General features: G+C 27.9%; 2 protein-coding genes across 2 annotated transcripts; one reads left to right on the top strand and one right to left on the bottom strand.

Annotated features, from left to right (window-relative positions):
* Positions 1–4,265: 4,265 nt before the first annotated feature.
* LOC112693567 (selenoprotein F) lies at positions 4,266–7,595 on the bottom strand. Its single transcript, XM_025568688.1, has 5 exons — positions 7,385–7,595; positions 7,200–7,318; positions 6,626–6,738; positions 4,894–5,003; positions 4,266–4,572 (listed from the first exon to the last, which is right to left on the bottom strand). Exons 1-5 carry the CDS (start codon positions 7,424–7,426, stop codon positions 4,474–4,476), a joined length of 483 nt encoding a protein of 160 aa, XP_025424473.1. The 5' UTR covers positions 7,427–7,595; the 3' UTR covers positions 4,266–4,473.
* A 1,203-nt stretch (positions 7,596–8,798) lies between these two features.
* Positions 8,799–12,072, top strand: LOC112693591 (ubiquitin-like). The gene is made up of 4 exons (XM_025568721.1): positions 8,799–8,909; positions 9,102–9,208; positions 11,581–11,798; positions 11,871–12,072. The coding sequence occupies exons 2-4, from the start codon at positions 9,106–9,108 to the stop codon at positions 12,000–12,002; spliced, it is 453 nt and encodes a 150-aa protein (XP_025424506.1). The 5' UTR covers positions 8,799–8,909; positions 9,102–9,105; the 3' UTR covers positions 12,003–12,072.
* The last annotated feature ends 10,461 nt before the right edge of the window (positions 12,073–22,533 follow it).

Raw genomic sequence — 22,533 nt, 5'->3', positions numbered from 1 at the left:
ATATTACATACTTATTGACATTTTAACATTAATTGTTTAACCATTCATACGAATCAAATCAGTAATAATTAATAATATTAATGATAATTTAAACTAATAGTATAACAATGTAATAATATAACATATTAACATAACATTATGTCAGCAGATGTTTTTGTAAATGTATATGACTTGCTTGAAACTAAAAGCTGTAGTGTAGGCTTTCAGGATTTTGAAACTTATTTTATAACTTATTATTATAATCATTATTACTTATTTCATAACTTTTAAACTTATGAATACGTAAAATAAGTATTGATATGTTATCACTACAATCAAGACCATCCGCAGAAATTTTTCTCGGGGGGAGGCCAGTGAAAACCACAATTATATATGAAACATAGAGTTACTCTATGATATGGGCCTACAACCATGATTAAAACCAAATGCTGAATAGTGATATTGAAAACTGATGAAACATTTTGTGTCACTTATTAGTTCTCCTTATCGCCCTCCAATACTTCTATATAAAATGCAAATAAATGCAATCTACAGGAGCGGGAGGGGTCGTGCCTCTCCCGGCCTGTGGGTGGCTTTGACTAAAATCATGAATATAATGAACCAAAAATCTGTAGTTGTTGTTGGTGGTGGGGAAGGGGAAACAATAAATTTCGTTTTCGATAAATACATAGCAGTACCTACCTACCTATAAGTATAGTAAAATGTAGCGATTAACGGTTAACAGGATCGATAAATATAATTTCCACTCGAGTGAAAAAATCTACTACTCGCATATCGTTGTGTATGATTAGAATACAGTTGGTGCGAATGAATAATTTAAATGTTCGAGAAAGTGACAGCACGTCATCGTGCAATACACAAATATTGCGATACTGGTGTTATGTTGGCATTATCAATCGTCAAGACTATCGTCGGGCAACAGTGCAATGCACAACACCCGTGACTTTCCATCATAACAGTAGGTCTTGCCCTCCACCCTCCCCCCTAATTAACCTAGGACCTCGTTTAGTTTTGTAATAGTTAAAATTTAAAATTATAAATAATTTAATAAAACTATTACGGAAACGGATTTATAAAACTTCTATATTATTTTATCGCCAAAATGATATACCTACCTAAATAATTAGCCGACTGATTGATGTAATGATCTCATCTCAAATAATCTTATTTGAAATGTACATTGTGATTTAAAGTAGTGCATTTTATCCTGTTCTGTGTTTTTTTTTTTAAATTTTGGTGTCTTACAATTTTTTTAAAAACTTTGGGCTTCCATTATAACAAAATTTTAAATCCTCCACTGTCGTGCAATGCATTGAGTACCGTAAGTTGAACAAAAGCGTTTGTGATCGAAGAGACGTTTTAACGTCGAACTGCTTTCAAATACGGACGGATGCACGCGTGACTCGTAAACCCGTCTGAAAATCTAATAAAAGTTCGATTTTACGCGTTCATGCAACGCCGCTGGGAACATTTCAAACGATGTAAATCTGCGTGCACATAGATTCCCCGTGTGGATTTAACGACGAGACATTGTACTACTGCCGAGACGTTTATACGACGTTTTTATACGACTGTATGTCGGTAATTATTTTAACGTCATGGGAAATGAACCGAAAGAGGATAGGTATATGAAGAAAAAATCCGAATCGACGGCTGTACGCGATGTACATCTATAATGTTATAGTATATAACGCATCCTAGGTCGTAACCAGAAAATAATTTTGGGGGTAATATATTACTATTTGTAACTAAGATGTTAGAAAATTAAAAATAAAATTCCAAAAAAAAGTGCATTACAGACTACGTTAAATCACATTGTTTTTACATTATTATTGGTTTGCCCGGTTCACTATTTTTTGCAAAATCAACGTTCTTGCAAATCGAAGTGAGTAATGACGATTCGTGTACTCGAGTTTGTATAAAGCACATGAGATGGTACACTTTCGACGTAGGATTTGAGTTGAAATCTTCAGATTTAACATACGTTTCTACAATGGTAACAGTAATTCATGATTGCCGTCATTAAGGCTCATATAGTTTTAAACGGCCAATAGTGCCCGGAAATGACGTTTGTTGGTTACCCGTAAAAGTTTAAAAATAATTCTATCGGGCGGGTTTGAACACATCCTACCTCCCTCCGAGGCCCCGTCTTTGAATACATCCTGACATGATCCTGCAGCTACTATTCCGATCATAATTGTCGCGTGAACTAAAATACACAACGTTGCAACATCGTGGACAGCGCTATACAGGCAGTATGTGAAAATAAAATGCTGCATTTGTTCGGTAATAGTTTCTCTCCGAGGAAATCATAATAATTATTTTTGAAATTCGATTACTCGTTTGGAGAACGGCAAATTAGCAGCAGCCGCGTATGTACACGTGTAATTTGTACGTACCTGTACATCGTAACTGTGAACGTTACGTATTATTGTTCTGTTGTCTCACTTTCGGTATTTCAACGTGCACATAAACGTGCACTGTATTACAGTGGCGTGTCCAGATTTTTTTTTTGGGGGGGAGTTTTAAAAAATGTAACATTAAATTTTTTTTGAATTTTGTATGTTTTTATTATAATCAATAGACAATATACATACATTAAACATTTTAAGGGGGGATATAACCCCCTAACCACCCCTGGATACGCCACTGCTGTATTACGTTCATTCGCATCGCGTACACATCGTCGTGATAAATTCATATTTGTCGAAATACGAAATACTCTCATCAAAATGAGAGATAGTCGACTTTTTCTCCCGATCGAATGTTCTTACCCGTTGTACGCTCGCAGGCGTGGTGGTTGTACAACACGTTTACGAAATGTTCGTCCACTTATAATTGCTGCCCGTGACGAGTGTAATATCGCGTACGGCCAGTGTTCCGTATAATAACGCCATCAAACCGGGGAGTTGGCAATATTTTCAATTAATTTTGAAACCGACCATGCGTGATGACTTCCGCGGTATAACCTATTCCAGAACAGGGTAGAGTTATATAACACCACCCGTCGGCGACTCGAAAACTTCGAGGACGGCTTACGACGGGACTCTAAATGACGTAAAGCTTACTATACAATTTGACAAACTTCTTGACGTCTCTTCCAAATCTTAGCAGAAACTTGAATAAACCCGATAAATATTGAGAATGGGGATGGAGTATTATCTAAGCTATCTCAAATTGTAAGTTCACGTGACTCGTAAGTAATGATTTCGTTGCTTTAAGAAGTTTTCGATGAGTTCGAAGTTTAGAATTTTAAAGAATATTAAGGACTAAATCCAAGAAAATTTTCCAGATTCTTTATAAATTGCAATAAATAAATTTATAATCATTATGCAAATTAAACATCACCGTTTCATAAAACTCATTAATTTGACCTCTTGGATTGCAAGCTCTGGTGTAACCACAAATAATATAGAATTATAAAAGTGATAAAAATTAAATTGAGGTCAGAATGAAATTCGTCAATTATTCGAGGACATTAATGCGACATACAAAGGATCGATTCCTGAAATCAAATTGCACGGGCGTTAAAAACCAATTAACGTTAATTTATCATACAGAGCGTGTCAGTGGCGTAGGTAAGGGACGTTTTGTGGCTTAATCCTCCTCCATTGCCAAAATCCCAGCTAGTAAATGAATATTTAAAAATAAAAATAATTATTACCTAAATATATCAACCCCCCCTCCCGCCCCATAAATAATATTTACCATCATCCTTGGAACGCATATTTTTAAAGGTATACAAAAAACGTATACGTGCAATTGAGTCCGAACCCCCAGAAAAGGAATAAAACAACGATTAGACGACCGTCTTGTAAACAGCTAACGGTGAATAAGCAGATCACGCGAAGGAGAAAAAATGAGATTATAGTACAGCGCGTTGTCATTTTCCACAAAATGATCATACACGCTAATTTCATAGCGTGGGCTTGCATCACTGCGGGCAGTCCCGATGGAACAATTTGTGTACGGCACTCGTTCTCGTTTGCGCGATAATAGAATTTCTATTTAATTATCGAGCACCGGATGTCGTGATATACATAATGTACACCGTGTACATTACATGTTTAGACGTATTATTATTCTAATCTATGCATTTGTCTCGACACTATTATTGCCATGTACACAATATGGCGCACTTGCGCGCACTCTCCAGTATGTATTCTTCTCAATGGCACTCGGCTCTTTTCTTCTCTAAGCAAACGAAAAAAATAAAAATTATTATTACATCAGGTATAATAACGACAATAACAACACCTCAATAGTACAGACAAAACCACATTATATTAGTTTCACATATTTCTTAAAAAATAAGGATATCTTGTACATTGTGCAACAACACATTACACAAAATAAAATATATATTATGAGTAATAACACTCAGACACAAATAATAAATTTATCATACAAGGCATAAATAAAATAAATTATTTTTCTGAAAAAAAAAAAAAAAAGTAAGGAATGTATGTATTTTTATACTAAATTTGATCGATAATCATCTTCAATATGTTCTAAATGAGTACTTAAGAATTCATCCACTGTATCTGTGTCCCACCGCTCAATTGCTAAAACCTAAAAAGAAAAGCAATACTGTTTTAATACCGAGTATCATACAAGTAGCAGGTTGGTAGGTAATATAATAAATCTTAGTTATACACTATTATATATGATTTACAATACAGAATTTATTGTTCCCAAATTGACCCAAACTTTATAAACAGTAAATCAAAACAACTATTAGATAATTTACATTTCCAAATACAATTGCTTCAATATTTTTACCATTATTAAATATTATATTATAATATATAATATTATTTAATATTATTTTATAATCAAAACAAAAATATTTCAAAAATTACCATTACATAGATACTAATCAAAAAAAATTACCTCTTCTACATTTCCATTACTATCCATGAGTTTAATTAATGGATCCAATCCACGCACATATCTAATAGTTAAATTTGGATATTTTTTAGGACGATCACTTTTTATAAATGCTGAAATAAAACATAAATAATTTATAAACTATTTTTATAGTACATTTTATAAAAATATTACTTCATTAATAACTATGTTTAATTTTACAATAATTTTAAATATTAGTGTAATGACATTAATTGATAAAAAATATATGAATAATATAAAAAAAAGAAAAATAATTATCCAGCAAAATGTTATTTTAGTCTATCTATAACTACTCTCTTTCCTTTTCATTTTTTTGATAAAAGGATAGGAAAATATAAGAGGTACTTATTCTTACTAACATAATTTTGTTGACTTTTGGTTAAAAACCATACTCATATAATGCTTTAAGAACTGCTATGGGTTAATGTTTTTATATGTATAATTATCATAGTAACAAAGTAGATTTTGACACTGATAAACTATCAGAAAATATTTTAAATAATTTCTTAAAAATTATAATGTAATAAATTTGTCATACAAATTAAATCACCCATATTATAAGATTAAATTTTTATAAAAAATTAAAATTTTATCAAAAAAAAGACATGCACATTCTTTAAAATAGGTGTAAAGGTTATATTTTGAAAAAAAAATACAAAAATGCAACATATCATACAATCTAATTCAACATTTAAATATAGAAATCTAACCTAAGACTCACTTTAAATTTTCACTAAGGGCTAAAAGTTTATATAAATAATAAATTTACCATAATTATATTTATTCATACTAAAAATATTTTTTTTTTTTTTTAAACTTTAACTAAAATTAATAAGCTAAAACAATACATTGTATAGTAAAAATATAAGTATAGTTATTAAAAATTTAGTTTAATTTGAATTATATTCTTATTATAATAAATACATTTTGATCTCTATATATCAATTTAAAATAACAACACAAAGATACTATTTATCATAACAAGAATTAAGAAAAATCATGATAAAAATGTATATGACTATATACCTTTTAGTTTATACAAAAATTACGTCACCATCAAATTAAATATTCAAAACAATAAAACAGAAATATTACCGTAAAAAAGAAAGTAAGAACATAAATAAATGTGAAGTTCAAATACAAGGATATGAATTTTTGAAAAAATGTAATACTGAAAAAAAAGAAATAATCAAAAGAAAAAACTTAAACTTATAATAAATATATATTACTTTTTGATAGGAACAATCAAAATTTATTTTTTTCACTGAAATTTTTAATTGAAATCATCAGTAATCATTAAAAATGGTTAGGCTTCTAAGAATTATTAAAATTTTTTATCGATTTATTAATTAAATATTAATACATATTCACTCCACTAGTTTTTAAGTATATTTCCTAAATCGTTGTAGAACTTATAAAATACATAAATTGTACAATTTACATAACCTTAACTTAAACCACAAAAAAATTTAAAACTTTCTTTTATCAAAAACCAGTTTGTAAACATTTTCATAATTTAACAATGGTAAAAGTCTTAATAAATAAACACTTTCAATTATTTTGATACCTATCTAGTGTTCTTAAACCAATAGTTAATCTAAAATATAATCTATTGTTTAAGGAAGCCTGCATTAATCTCTAAATGATGTAAAATTTATAATATTAAGTAAAAATAAAAATTTACTTTATAAACATAAAAACTCATTTCATATACCTTGTATCTGAGGATAAGCACCAAATTTACATGTACAGACTTCCAATCTGGCTTTTGCATATATTTTAATTGATTTTTCTTGATCCATTTGACAACAATTTAAACAGTGATCTCTGAAATAAAATCAATTTATTAAAACAATGTAGATAGACTATGATTTCATAATTTAATTTTAACAAATATTGAATAGACCGCGTATAATTTATATAATAAGATTTATATTAATAATACCATTGATTATAAATACTAGTAATAAATATTAGTATTTATAATCAATGATAATACCAAATGAAAACAATCTTAGTTAATTTAAATATAGATGTTTATAGATACTAAAAAATTAACTTCATAAATTAATTTAAATATAATTAAATAGTAGAACAGACAACAATAATTAATACTTAGATAAATAACAATTTATCAATAAAAATACTAAAAAATTTGTAATAGTTTGTTTACAATTAGAAATTATTGTTTTTTTCTTTGATACAGTAAATCAATGATATAAATATTAAACTGGATGAATACTTCAGATGGAATAACTTTTAACAATATTTAAGAATAATATTAATACCTTAAGGATGATAATTTAAACTTATTAAGTTGATCACAAGATGAACACAAAAGATTAGCTTTGTTGAAACCAAGTAATGAACATTCATTCGTTGTATAATCCGCATTGCATCCATTAACCTGATGAAAGCATATTAAAGTCAGTATTCATTTAAAGATTAAAAATAAAAAGAATGATGTACTTACTAATAACATCAATAGTGGAATTATTAATATGATGAACTGCATTTTTGAAAATATATCTCAGAATTAAAATAATTTAATTAAGTAATGTATCAATTAATATTGATTTATGATTAATAGTTACTATACGTTTAGAAATAATGAAATACCAATTTAATTTACACTTAAATTAGAATTTATTCCTATTAAAGGGAATAACAAATACTTAGATACTTATATGTATACTTAGGTAAAATTATAATTTGTTATCAAATCAGTAAAGTGATAATATAACAAAAAGAAGACAATAGACCAACGACCATAAAAATATGTCATAATTGGTTTGGGCATAATTCTAGTTTAGCAACCAATCGATTTTTTTAATTTTTTTTTTTTTTCCAAAATATGTGTTTTATGGTGTTTTATGAGTATGTGAAACAAAAGAAGCCCGGATAAACTTCGTTTTGAAGTTATTGATAAAAAAATTCAAAAACTTAATTTTTTTCATAACGCGCATTGTATTTTTAAAAGAATACTTAGAATTGAATATTTAATTTTAATTTTCACATATTTACATTTTTATCGTCCCTGTTAACTACATGAGGTGATTTTGCATAGCAAGTCGAAGGATGTTTTCGATTTGCAGAGCATAGCGACGAGTGCCGAAACACTCGTATAATTGTTTCATTGGCCATTGCCGATACCACATGCATCGTTTGCAAAAATTTTTTATTTCATTTTCACACTATTAGACAATTTTTAGTGCATTATTCTTCATAAATACTTCGTATGTAAGTGGATCGGTGTCAATTGTTGAAATTGACGAATCAAAATTCGGAAAGCGAAAATATCACAAAGGACATCACTTCAAGTTTTTGAAGTTTTTCATCAATAACTTCAAAACGAAGTTTTTCCGAGTTTCTTTTTTTTTACATACTTATAAAGCACCCTAAAACACAAATTTTGGAAAAAAAAAAATTAAAAAAATCGATAGGTTGCTAAAATAAAATCATTCCTTGGTTTGATGTAATCATTACACTTTTAAGCATATGGTACTGTAATTTTATTAAATTCCACCATTTTAGTTTTTTTTTATTTCAAAGAAATCGATGTTTTTTAAAATCGGCATACGTTTCGGAAAAAAGTGTAAATATACTTTTCAAAAAGCCCGCTATAATTACAACAACGTCATGTTACAAGTCTTGAATATCATAATCCGTGTTTCATTAGTTAACCAAAATTATTTTAAATCACATTATATTATTAATTAACAAGCAGATTATTCGTTTTTACGAACAAAAAAACTAAAATAAAAATTATTTTTCCGAAATAATTATGAAAATCATCCTACGTCCAAACAAAACGTTCCACAAAACAAAAGACATTTATTATACTCTTTGGCGAATAACCTCAAATCGCTCGTCTGAAATGATAAGAATTATCTGATGATTTGGTGAGTCGAAATCTTGCGTCTTTCGGTAGTTTCATACGAATGTGGATTGTCAAGAGCACGGGAATTCTTACGTTACTTCGCGGATAGAAGTAAAAGGTAATATTTTATAAACGCTAAATGTATTCATAATCTTTAGACATACTATACGATTGTATATATATCCTAATATAATTTTTCACTACATTACGGCAAGTATGATGACCATACCACGTGGCTTGTGTAGATTTAAAATCGCATTTGCCAACAAAATTCTTTTTCTGTTACTTACTGCCATTTTTTCTTTTACAGCAAAATGCAGATCTTTGTAAAGACTTTGACTGGGAAAACGATCACTCTCGAAGTAGAGTCGTCGGATTCAATAGAAAATGTGAAATCAAAGATTCAAGACAAAGAAGGTAATTATTACAAGCTAATTGTTTTGCATTTTAAAACGCGTACCGTTATAACAAATGCTACATTGAATTACATACATATGCATTCAAAATAAAACATCCATCAAATAGTTATGATAAGCCTGCCGATTGTTCTTTATTTTGATCATGTTTTAAAGAAAGCCACCACCATTTTAATACCAAAAGATCTATCTCTATAACTGGAACAGTTATGCATGATAAATGTAGTATGCATCAAACATTATGTCTGTGAATGATTAAGTTTGATTACTTATTCCAAGTGTTGTACAATATAATGTGTTTCAACCTATGTACAGTGCACTCTCGATTAACTGTGAGAAAACTATCTGCGTTATGGATTATCCGTTGTCTTCTGTGAGATCATCTACATATATATGTTTACAAAAAAAAAATATATATATATCTTTACATTATATATAATTATTGATTTAATCGGGTTGTGATAGTTAATTACTTGATAATGACATAAAATAATACAATACGTTTGTTTAATACGTATTAATACATTTTGGTAATTGTTGATATGTTAAATGAAATAAAAAAAGTCTATCCAGTATCATTGGAGATACATCGTTTTATGTTATAACCTAATAATCAAAATAACACAATTTTAGTTTTTATGTTTCTTTAATACCAGACCCTTGAATGTACATTGTACATCATTATTGGTTTAATTTAGTTGCGATAGTCAATTACATGATAATGCGTTTACCTATTTTATATAAAATATTTTTGTAAATATAATTTAGCGAATTATCCATAAATGCCCTACCACCCTATTTTGCAAATAATCAAAAGTATACTGTACTTAGGATTTTGTATTTAATGAAAAATTATAGATAATTTCTAATATTAGTCATTCAACGTTTTGTAACCCATGTCTCTTGAAACAAAATTTTAGGTTCGTATTAAGTTATTATTTAAACCACTATCTTATCTGTGACAGTATCTAAATATCTAGAGCCGTGATTTTATTGACTGTATATACCTGATATTGAATTTTCAATTAAAAACCAATCCTACATTTTTTATATTATATGAAAGACTACACATTCATTCATTTGTTTATTTATTTCTATACAAACTATTATATTTATATTTAAAAATATATAATATTAACGTAGAAAAAAATATATTAAAAAAGCAGTGATTGGAAGATAATGGTAAATATCTAAATCATAGATATTTCTATTCAGATGTTTATTTAAGTTAATATTTTTCAATTTATAACATGTTTTGTAAATCCATTGCTCGTAAACTGATATCAAAATATAATGCCCATTTGAAATATTTAAAAAAAAGTACTACAATAAATAAATGTCTTTAAATACTGAGACAGTTATAATAATCTATTCATAGTAATCACTATTACCCAAGGCTGGACATTAACAAGTTAAAAGTTGAAATTAAGTTAAAACATTAAGATTAAACTCGTTACTTTTTTTATAAATTAACTTGAAGTTAATTTTATTTAAAAGTAAATTAATTTAAGTGCAAAGAATAATGCAAATTATTAAATGAGATTTTTAATATATTTATATTTTACTATTTTAATATGAATTTTTAAGTTTCAATAAATAAAAAGAAATAAAAAAAAATTAGACTTCCCTGTAGACGAAAATAATATGAAAAATAACTAATAGTCATTATATGGGCCATATTTTATCATTATATTTTTATAACATTGTTATTGTATAAACACTATAAACCCATGGAAATCCTAAGAATATTTTGTGAAATAGTAAATACCATGAAAGCGAGTGTCGATGAGAGATAAATCACAAAACAACTGTGATATAATTTCCAATTTAATTTCATTATTAAAATTGTAAATTTATTTGAATACGAGTTCAAGACTAAGATTTTTTAAGGATCAAGATATTTTAGAAAAGTAGATTTTTTGATAGCTAGTTAATACTTTTATGTATCATTTTAAATTTCCCCTGTAATTTTCTTGAGGAAAAAAAAAACTAATATTATGTGTGCAATTTTTTATTTTTGCAAATTAAATAATTTTAAACTTAACGAGTTAAAGAAAAAAATATAAGTAACTTTTAACTTAACTTTATTATTTTAAATAATTTAAAATTTATTAATTTAAATAACTTCACGAGTTATATAAAATTCACTAACTTGCCCAGCTTTGCTTTTACCCGTTAATTTGAATTTGTATTCTATATAAGTATCTACTTAGTTTAAATTATTTTCAATACTTGATAGACTTAGAAAATAGATATTTTCTAAGATTCATTTGAAACATGATGGATTCATATGGAATAAATATTTATTTAATGATTGAATACTTTTTAAGTAGTCAATTTTTAAAATTATATTTATAATTTCAAATTTTTTAGGTATTCCTCCTGATCAACAGCGTTTGATTTTCGCTGGTAAACAACTTGAAGATGGACGTACTTTGTCTGATTATAACATTCAAAAGGAATCTACCCTCCACTTGGTCCTTAGACTGAGAGGTGGTGCTAAGAAACGTAAGAAGAAGAATTATTCTACACCCAAAAAGATCAAGCACAAGAAAAGGAAGGTTAAGTTGGCTGTATTGAAATTCTACAAAGTAATTATTTTATGATCATTTTTTTTCTTAAGAATTTCTATTTTATTAACAATATATTTTACTTTATTACAGGTTGATGAAAATGGAAAGGTTATCCGTTTGAAGAAAGAATGTACATCCGAAAATTGTGGACCTGGTGTATTCATGGCTGATATGCAAAACAGACACTATTGTGGAAAATGCACAGCTACTGTACCTAAATAAAAACACAATTTTTGTATTTTTAAATACATAAAATACAATTAAAAAATGAATAAAAACTTTTGTTTCATTATTATTTCATATTTTCTTAAAAATCTTAAGAGTTTAATCTTAAGTTTTAAATGAAGTTGAAATATTTTAAAACATATTGTAGACTATCTAATCTAAATAAAATTTAAAGGTTGAATTTTTCTTTGATCAACAATTTTACATATAAGTAAGAGAATCTTAAGTTCAAAAGTAAATAAATAGAAATTATAAGTATATGCAGTTGCATCTCTTTCGCGTTATTTAGTTAAAACATTTTAAAATGTAATATAACTAATCAGGTAAAATTTAGCGTATGTCACTATATTATACAATTTCATAACGATGTTAGAATAATAAATGCAGTATAAACTATGTAAAATACATTCAATTAAAAACCTTTCAAATTAAAAAAGATTTAGTTATTATTTTTTTTTTTTTTTTTTGCTAATTATTAATATTTAGTGCACATTTGTGATAGAAAAAATTTTTATTGTTCATTTTCTATGTCTTAACATTATGGTGGGTGCATTGCATTCAACTCATACAAGTGAATATTACCTCTATAAAGTCGTCTTTCTCTTTATTAAAATAACCCCGTTTTCAAAGAAAAATATGTTAAACCATCCTTGGTAGAATTTAAAATTCCTTCTCATTCTATGTGTTACAATATAACTTTCCAGAGGCACCACAAATTACCAACAATATGAATCACTTCGGCTTCTAATGACTAGTGCCAATAATGATCCTAGATTCTTACCCAAAACTGCTCACAGTTTTATTTTCGGAAGTTAGTTTGTTTTTTATTAATATTGTTTACTCGCTACTTATCACCTCATGATTTTTTTATTTCTTATTTATACATAATAAATATTAAAAATTAAAGAAATTAATTAACTATTAACAAAAATAATTATAAACTGTTAAAATATTAATTAATAGTAACTATATTTGAAAATTACCCATTCAAATTTAAAATAAGACAAAAAATGGAATATTATAGTATCCTTCACAATGAAAATTAAGAAAACAACATATACGTGAGTTATATTTCTAGTGTTGAAAATTATAGATATTGAAATTCCTTAGTATCCATTAATTATACACTTATCACAATGAAACTAACTTGGAAGTACAGAGTACTGCCACGTACCCATCAGAATTTTAATTGAAAACATACTTAACTAATGTTTTTATGTTTAAAAATTGAAAACGATCTGTGATCACTAATGTCTTTGATATGTAAAATGTTATAGTTGATGGTATCGAAAGCTTTGGAGAAATATGTATAAGTTACTTCGACTTGGTGACCAGCTGATAAAGCATTATATTTATCTTCAATAAGAATTAATACATTTGTGGTAGTTGATCTCGACTTTATAAAACCATATTGTTAATTTATAATACAAAAATAGATAGGTAAATATTATTTTCTTAGAAACCAATTCTTCAAATAATTATTTGACGGATTAAAATCCTTTATGTATTGGTGAAACTATGCTGAATTTCTATTAACCGGGATAATGATAACAAAAAAAGTTCAGTGCATATAAATAATAACTATTATGTAGGTAGTGAATTTTTTAAGACATTTTCACTGGGTGATAACCATTTTTTTCTCAAAAAAAAAAAGTCAATTTATAGCAATAATATTATTTATAATATAATAGTAATATTTTTATAAAATAATATGATGATAGTATTCTTCGTTCGCACCGCTTAATTATGTAAAATAAATCTGAATTTTATTAGAAAACATCAACAATATAACAATATATTGTATTGTATACAAATTTAGATAGCTACCTAATTCTTTTTTTTTAATTCATTTTAAAAAAAACCATCTTAATAACTAATTGTGTTTCGTCCAGTCTTTCGAAATACTATCAACTTGGCGAAAAAATATTTTCAGGGTGACATTTGTGTCACCTAGTTAGCTAGTTTAAATAATGTACTACCACATTTACTATTTCAACCTAATCAACAAATACAGCAAAAATCATATGCAATTATAATAGGGTAAACAAACTCATCTTCAAATTATGCAAAAAAGTCAGCAACAAACAATCAATTAGTACACTATACAATGTACAGATTCTAATATAAACAATATTTACTAATTTTTGTATTTTTTTTGTAAATAAAATTAAATAAAATTCCGCAAAATCTCATGGAAGTTCTTGATGGGATGAGCAAATTACAAATTACAACAATACAAAATAAAGATTTTTTAATAAAATAATAAAAAAAATGACGACAAATAAATTGCGATTAATGTTTTCATATTCGATTTTATTGACTTTGTATATACCTGACGATAGATTTTTAATTCGAAACCGGTCGTACTTTACAAATATAATAATACTTCCGGCTAAGCTTTTATTTTTTTTTCCATATATAAACTATTTATTTATGTATTAAAGAATTGTTTCTTAATGTTAATTCAACACACAAAATGATTTGTTTTTCTACTACCTACCTCAAACTTAATGCTACTTTGTTCGGTAGATAAAATATTTTTTGATGGTATTTTTATGTAATGTCCAACATTTTTTTATCGAGTACCTACCTACTATTACTTTTCCACTATTTTGTGAAAATAGGAACCACCGGAATCGATAATTAATTTTTATGAACAATAACCGTTGAAATCGATGTACGCCCCTAAAATAATGATTGTAATTAACTACAATATGACTTCGATCAATTCAATTTATAATATGCAAATAACGGTTTAAATTTAAACACGGAAAAATGCAATCAATTTAAATTTTCTAAAAATAAATAGAATTTTATATTTAATTATAATTTATAACAATAAAAAATTCGGTATCGTTTCTAAAGTTAAAGATTTAGGCATCATTTTCTCTATTGATCTTTCATTTAGTAAATATTTCAATGAAATCCATAATACAAATCCATACAAATATTTGGGTTATTAAAAACGTAATTACTTAGAGCTTGATGATCCAATTTGTGTTCCTGAGTGTTTTATATTTTACTCTTGTACGATGAATTTTAGAATATGGCTTGATAATCTGGAGTCCCCATCAAAATAATATTGTTAAAATATTGGAAGGAATATAAAATTGATTTTCACATATGCTGACTGATAAATCAGAGAATGTTGAACTAACTTAGATGTCACAATACATGTTCCTATAGGATATTTTTACTTTTCTAATATTCTTTATGATACATCTGTAGGGGTATTTGCATTATTATTACCATTTACACACACAATATTCTAATTATTGAATAATTATTAATTTAAATAATATAAATAATAAAATGTAGGCAACTATATAACGAACCCAATTGTCCAATAATTACAAAATTACGATTCGTTTAATTTTAGACGGGCATTCAATTTTTTTGACATTTAAACTTTAAACGTATTATACAGGGTGGGGCACTGAAAAGGTCGATTTTCATAGACAAATTATAAAATAAAAAAACCAAATAAAAATTAAATATTATTTATTATAATGAAGTATATAACATGCCATTTATTTTTTTAAAAATTATGTCCTCAAGATGATGGCCATCTCTTCTCAAACACTCTTCTAGCCTACTTCGTATATTTTCCACTACACGGTGTATCACTTCCAGAGGCGTACTGGAAATTTCTTCTTTAATTTTGTTTTTTAGTTCATCAATATTTCGAGGTTTCTGTGCATAGACTTTACTTTTTAAATATCTCTATAAAAAGAAGTCACATACTGATAAATCCGGTGATCGAGGTGGCCAATGAATATCACCATTTTTGGAAATAATGCGATTTCCAAAAATTTGTTGAATAGCATTTATTGATACTCGGGCCGTGTGGGATGTTGCGCCATCTTGTTGGAATCAAAAGTTATCATTTTGAGGAAACTTCGTTAGTTCGCCGACCAAAAAATTATTGATCATATTGACATAACGATTTGAATTAACAGTTGTTGCCCGTCCATTTTCGTCCTCATGAAAATACGGGCCAATGATGCCATAATGTGAAATTGCACACCATACAGTTACCCTATCGCTGTGTAAAGGTCGTTGATGAAGTTGGCGAGGATTTTCTTCAGACCAATAACGACAATTTTGCTTATTCACAAAACCATCAAGATGGAAATGTGCTTCATCAGACATCCAAACATTTTGAATAAAGTTTTCGTTCTCGTCCATTCGGGTTAGCATTTCTCGACAAAAAGTTATGCGGCTATAGTGATCTGCAGGTTTTAATTCTTGAACCACCTGCACCTTATACGGGTGAAAGTTTAGGTCACTGAGTAAAATCCGACGTAAACTTCTACTGGATAAATTTAACGATAACGCATATTTTCGTGCAGAACGTCTCGGACTCTTTATGAGAGCGGCTCGACAGCAACGATGTTTTCAGGTGTGCGAATAGTTTTTTGTCGTACAGGCTTCTTTTTTAATGCTGAACCCGTTTCTTCAAAGTTGGTTATCCATATTTTAATAGCCTTAGCCGATGGTACCGAATCATGCCGTTTAAGATTAAAATGAAGACGAAATTCACGCTGTGCGGCTACGTAACTATCATTATTTTTGTAAAATGATTTTATCGCATAAGCACGTTGTTTACCACTCCACTGCTCCATGTTTACTAAATGGCATGCTGTATTTGAACTAATAGTATTTAGTGAGAATTCTTATCTTAATTACTACTGAGAAAATCTATTTTTAAAATCGGCCGTTTCGGTGCCCCACCCTGTATATAAACCAAAGAAAGCAGAAAACGACTACGAACCGACGAGGGATTTAATTCTTAACATTTTAACACCAGTTATGACTGGAGTAAAAATTATTCCAAAAGTCACAACGTATTAAACTTCGTTTGGAGTTATATGTAATTTTGTTCTTGTTGGCGCTCTAATTCTGAGTGTACGCTCGTAGAAAATTAAAGTTATTAAGCAATTATTATTAATATATATATTATTATTATTATTTAGCAAGAACAAATATCATTATACTACAAATAGTATTGTAAAAAAAATATATTAGCCAATATCAAACTATTTTATTAAATAAACCAACAAAACTAAATCAGTTCATTATATTATGTATGAGATATTCTGTACGGTAATTTTAATGCATATAACTGTATGTATAAATATAGATTACATAAGTATTAACATCTTAATATATAGTGTAAATATGTAATAAAAATATTAAATACATGATACACACATTTATTCCTTTATTTTATTTACATTTTTCATTAAAATAAATGTTATTGATTTCAAAAAGAGACGAAAATTTTTTTTTTTCATAGTTGGAAATGTCGAAAAATTGGTTTGTGATAGGGAATAAAACGTTTCACTTACTTATCTCCAAGGATCAGAAAATCGCTCTTAATCCCCAGCAGAATATTGTGAAAAAGTAAAACGTGCCCTTTAAATAAAATACGGCGACATCTATTATAACTCACATACAATGTATACTATAGGTATATCGAAACATTTTAGACTAGAAATAGTTGTGATTTTACTACACAATGTATATTTATTGTACGAGAAAAAAAACCGTAAACTCCTCTTTTACACTTAGTAAATGCGCAGTCAATAAATAAATTCATTCTGTTGGTACTAAAAATAAAAAACTTTATACAATAGAAATAATATCTAAAAAAAATAACGTAAAAACATGTGGACACGTGATTATGATTTTTCGAATTAAAAAAAAAAACAAAAAATTGTGTAAATTTGATTAATTCTAAAAAATTATCTTGATCGGCCGTTATTCGTCAAACGAACCATAAATGATTGTGACAAAATTTTTTCTATCCTGTAGCAAAAAATTCAGCACTAATTCATCACCGAAGGGAAAAATACTATATAAAAAAAAAAAAAAAAAAACGTTTGTGAAATAATTTGTTGTTGCAATTGTGGGGTCATCTGATTGGCAGGTCAGCGGAAGTAGTCCGTCAACAAAACAACCGTGAAAATACAAAAGCAATATTCTGGCGGCAATGTTCTTACAAAAAAAAAAAAATAATAATAATAATAGTAATAATAAATAAATAATATAGACCTTCAAAAATAGTGTACTACTACATCAACAAAACGGTATTTCTAGACATTATGGTACCAACTGCGGTCTGCGGGCATCCCGTCATTGTGTTCGGCACGAATTTTGAAAATTTCTATGAATTGAACCGATGATACGCCAAGATACGTGGTGTTAAGTAGGGGCCACAATTCCTTATAAGGATACCCGGTCTACGTCTAATCACTTATCGAGCAGCGTTGACACGTTTAATTAATTTATCAGAACATTTTAATAAAACCACGATATTCACCGATTTGAGACGAAGTCCATCAATTGAATTCCCACATCCTTTAGGCACGAGTAAGATGAACGTTTAAATGTTATTCAATATACGTGGAATACAGTAAATGTTGTATAGAGGGCATTAAAAATGGAGAACGAATACAGGCAGTTTCCGATACCAGAAAAAAAAATCGTTTGGTACTTAAATTCTCATTCACTTTGGATATGATTGAAATATGGTACTGGGTATCGAATGAAACGGGTAGTATGAAAAAATCAAAAGAACACGTTCAGCACTAAAACCCAAACTCAACCGTGGCACAATGTAAAATTTAATTCTATGAATTATATGCTGTAAAATGTATACATTTTAATTGTTTAGTGGTTCATATGTAATTTTTATTAATCGTAATATATATTTGCCGAGTTATGACACTCGGAAAACATAAACACTACAAAGATTTATAAGGATGATAAGGATTTAAATTAAACTATCGAGTTATATCAAAAGGAATTGTCATGTTTCTGTATAATCCGAAGTACGAGTATATTTGACCTTTAACGAACGACCTTAAGTTCCAGGGTTGGTAAGTTTCTTTGACTCAGCGCCTAAAATTACAATTAATTTTTTTATCCGCTAAAAACATATGATACTCGTATTATGGTTTAAAACTTACCGAAGTAAAATAATTTTTGGTGTATTATACTCATATTAGTTCAATCAAATTTTATAAATAATTAGGTATTAAAAATATCGATAGATTAATGCAAACCTTCTTTTTCTTTTTCGCATTTCTCTAAATTATTTGGAGTCGGGCACCTTTGTTTTGCAAATTTTAAACAAATAAAAAATCAAAATTTTAACTAAATATTTTAAATATAATAGTAATATGTATGATGTTTGATGAATATGCTATATTTTATGGTGCACACAAATTGCCTCCCAAATCTGAAGGTTACTTTTTGGTACTCGAATTGCCTACTGGTATTTCAGAGGCAATTCGAGTGACCCTATGTTATCATACTCGAATTTCCTCTTATAAAAATCTTTATAATTTACATTTATTTCGATATTTCGATATTTATTGATATTTGAAATTTGGAGTGAATATACTGTGACAAAACTTGTGATCCAAAACAAGTAAAATTTGTGACTCGGTGACGCAAAATACAGCAAATTGGATAAACTAGGAACTGAATAATTGAAAAACTATGAAATTGGACAACATCTGTGTTACATATTTGGCCTTCCATTTTTAAATCCAGAATAAGTAATTTAATAACTTAATTAAAATTAAAGTATCAATTTAATCATTTCATAATTATATGTTGTAGGTAGATGATGAATTTGCTGTAGATCTTAGTGAACTTAAATCAAATTATGATTGTCATTCAATTTGCCGATTATTTAATAGACAATTATATTGATGAAAACTCCACTTTTTCACCAAGCATGTGGGCTGCTAGTTCACAAAGATCAACCAATACCTGTGAATCATTTCATAATAAATTTAATTCTTATTTCTTGTAGACACATCCAAATATTTGTACATTTTTAAATGAATTAAAATCCATACAAATTGACATAATTGACAACATTGATATTTTAATACACTTTTCCACAATGAATTAGAAAAACGGAAAAAGCAACAAAAGATAAAATAAATTTCATTAGATAATAAATTAATCCATCAATTACATACAAATAAAATATCACAATTAAATTATATAAAAATATTAACATCTAAGTTTAAACTGGGAAAACAATAATTAATTTTATTATTGACTAACTGAATACACAATATGTATATAGAATAAATATATTTTAAATTTACAAACATTTTATATATACTTTAGGTATTAATATTAACTATTAATTTAGATATTCTATTACTGTACATATTTATTAGACATATTACACATTTGTAATTCACATACATTAAATTTTACTAATAAATATATATACTCATATAATGTTATTTATGTTTTGTGTATGAATAACGTAAAATATGATTTAAGTAATCTAAAATGTTGATTTATTAAAATTGAGTTTAAATAATTTCCTTTACCACATCGATAACACACTCTTTACATAAATGCAAATATATGTTATTTTTACTTTTATTTAAAAATATACTATTAAGTTTTTAAACTATGAATATTCTTTTAAATAATAAAAATTAACAATTATTTCATGGGCATAATTAATTTGTTGCATTTTTGTTGATTTCAAACCGTAGGTACGTAACAATCGTAACAATTGATGATAATATGAAATTCAATAAATACAATTTCTATGGGAATCTAACACTTATTACAAAAGTATAACATTATACATCAATATCATGAATTTTGCCATTAGTAACAAACTACGTCATAAATGTATATGTATGTAGTAAAATACGCAATATCTTAGTTTGGTCACGGTTTTCACTATAGATTGATATTAAAATTATTAACATTGAAACTTTGAGAGAAAGACATTGAGTAGGCTACTAACTACAAATGACAGAACTCACTATGAAGATTTTTAATAGTAAAGAAAAAAAAAACAACCTTTTTACCTTTACAATTTCAATTTGACAAATCGAAGAACATATTATTTTAGTTTAAAAGATCTTTTTCGGATTTTTACGTTTGCACAGACACATAAATAATATGTAAGTATAGAAGACTGTAGTAAAGCTATTCAGTTTTGCAGTTTCAGTGGTTTTCATAAAAAAATATTTTAAAAACCTTGAATAAATCGGATACACCTTGGATGAAAAACAAGTGTTAAATAATAAGTATTAAATAATAAAACCATAAAGACGGTAATACGATTGTCCCCTAATTTGATAAAATACATGATTTATTTGGTCCAACCACGGAACTATATGACATAAATAAATATAAATAATAATCAACAAAATAATAATAATCATAAATATTTTTCTGAAGCATTAAATTCATGTTAATACTTTAAACATTGTGGTTTCTGTGATTAGATATCAAAAAAATAAATTTTAAAGTTATAAAATACTCCTAAAAAATTTCACGCTGACTATAAGGATGTTATAACTATAGTTATAATATTAACCTTAATGCAATAGTATCAGAAGTTACGCATAGCCAGGTCAAAATCTACGTAAAATCAACGCGGGTGAGTATGATATGCATTGATCTCGAAAACGGAATATATAGTGATATTTCAATAACGTTTTTCGTCACTAGTACTCATGGTCTAAAAAAGTAAATATACGCATCGTGTGACGAATTTTTGAATTTTTAGGATTGGGTACACATATACGAACGTACAAAGGTATTATGCACGGGTCATCTAAAAGTCGGTCACACAGAATATTTATATATATATATACTATACTATACGAGTGTATGTAGAATATATAATAATGTTGTATATACACATGAAATTGTGTTCACGCTGTATATACAAGCGAACGCGCGCGCACGTACAAATATATGCGTATAAAACCGAGGAGGGTCGTATATTTATTGTTTTCTTTGGTTGTATACGGTTGTCAATTGTGATTACCGCCAACTAGCCGCACGCAGCTAGACTGCGTGGCACCGATATAATATTTTATCACAGCAACGGCACGAACAAATTGACCTTTGTCGCTACGTTTGTAAGCACTTCGCATTAAAAAGGATCGTGAAAAAGGGAAAAAAGGCAAAAGAGGACCTCCAAGACCACCCGCCGGCCGTCACACACACACACATCTGGTTGTACCTATCCACCTACTTAGAAAGCAGCTGGACATTGGCGTCGAGCCGTCTCATGTCCAAACAACGCTAACTGAACTCCGTATAAATCTTTATATATATGTACGTGTAATGTATATGTATGTTATATTATGTATACGTTATACACGTGACTAACGTCGTTTTGTAAATACTCTTCGATAATACCGGGTATTTCGTCTCGGATCGTCGTGCGCACAACTGTAATCGTTTAGATCGTTACGAGTGTGCGAATCATAATAATAATATTAAGTATAATATATTTTCGGCTTACCGTTCGCCTGTCGATTACCTGACGTCCGTGAGAGCGTAAAACGCCAGAAATGGAACCCGATGAGTATTGGAGACGATGATTTGGAGCTATGTGGATAGTACGTTTTGGTATAAAAACTCGGACGGAAAGTGCCACATAGATTGCGATGAAACGCGCATAGTAGACTTTACGGAACCCGTCGTCCGTTGCACAGGTTTATAACATATTTTATTT

This window comes from Sipha flava, unplaced genomic scaffold (assembly GCF_003268045.1).
Source record: "Sipha flava isolate LNK unplaced genomic scaffold, YSA_version1 88_pilon_pilon, whole genome shotgun sequence".
NCBI classification, from domain to species: domain Eukaryota; kingdom Metazoa; phylum Arthropoda; class Insecta; order Hemiptera; family Aphididae; genus Sipha; species Sipha flava.
This window is presented reverse-complemented; position numbering and strand designations above follow the sequence as displayed.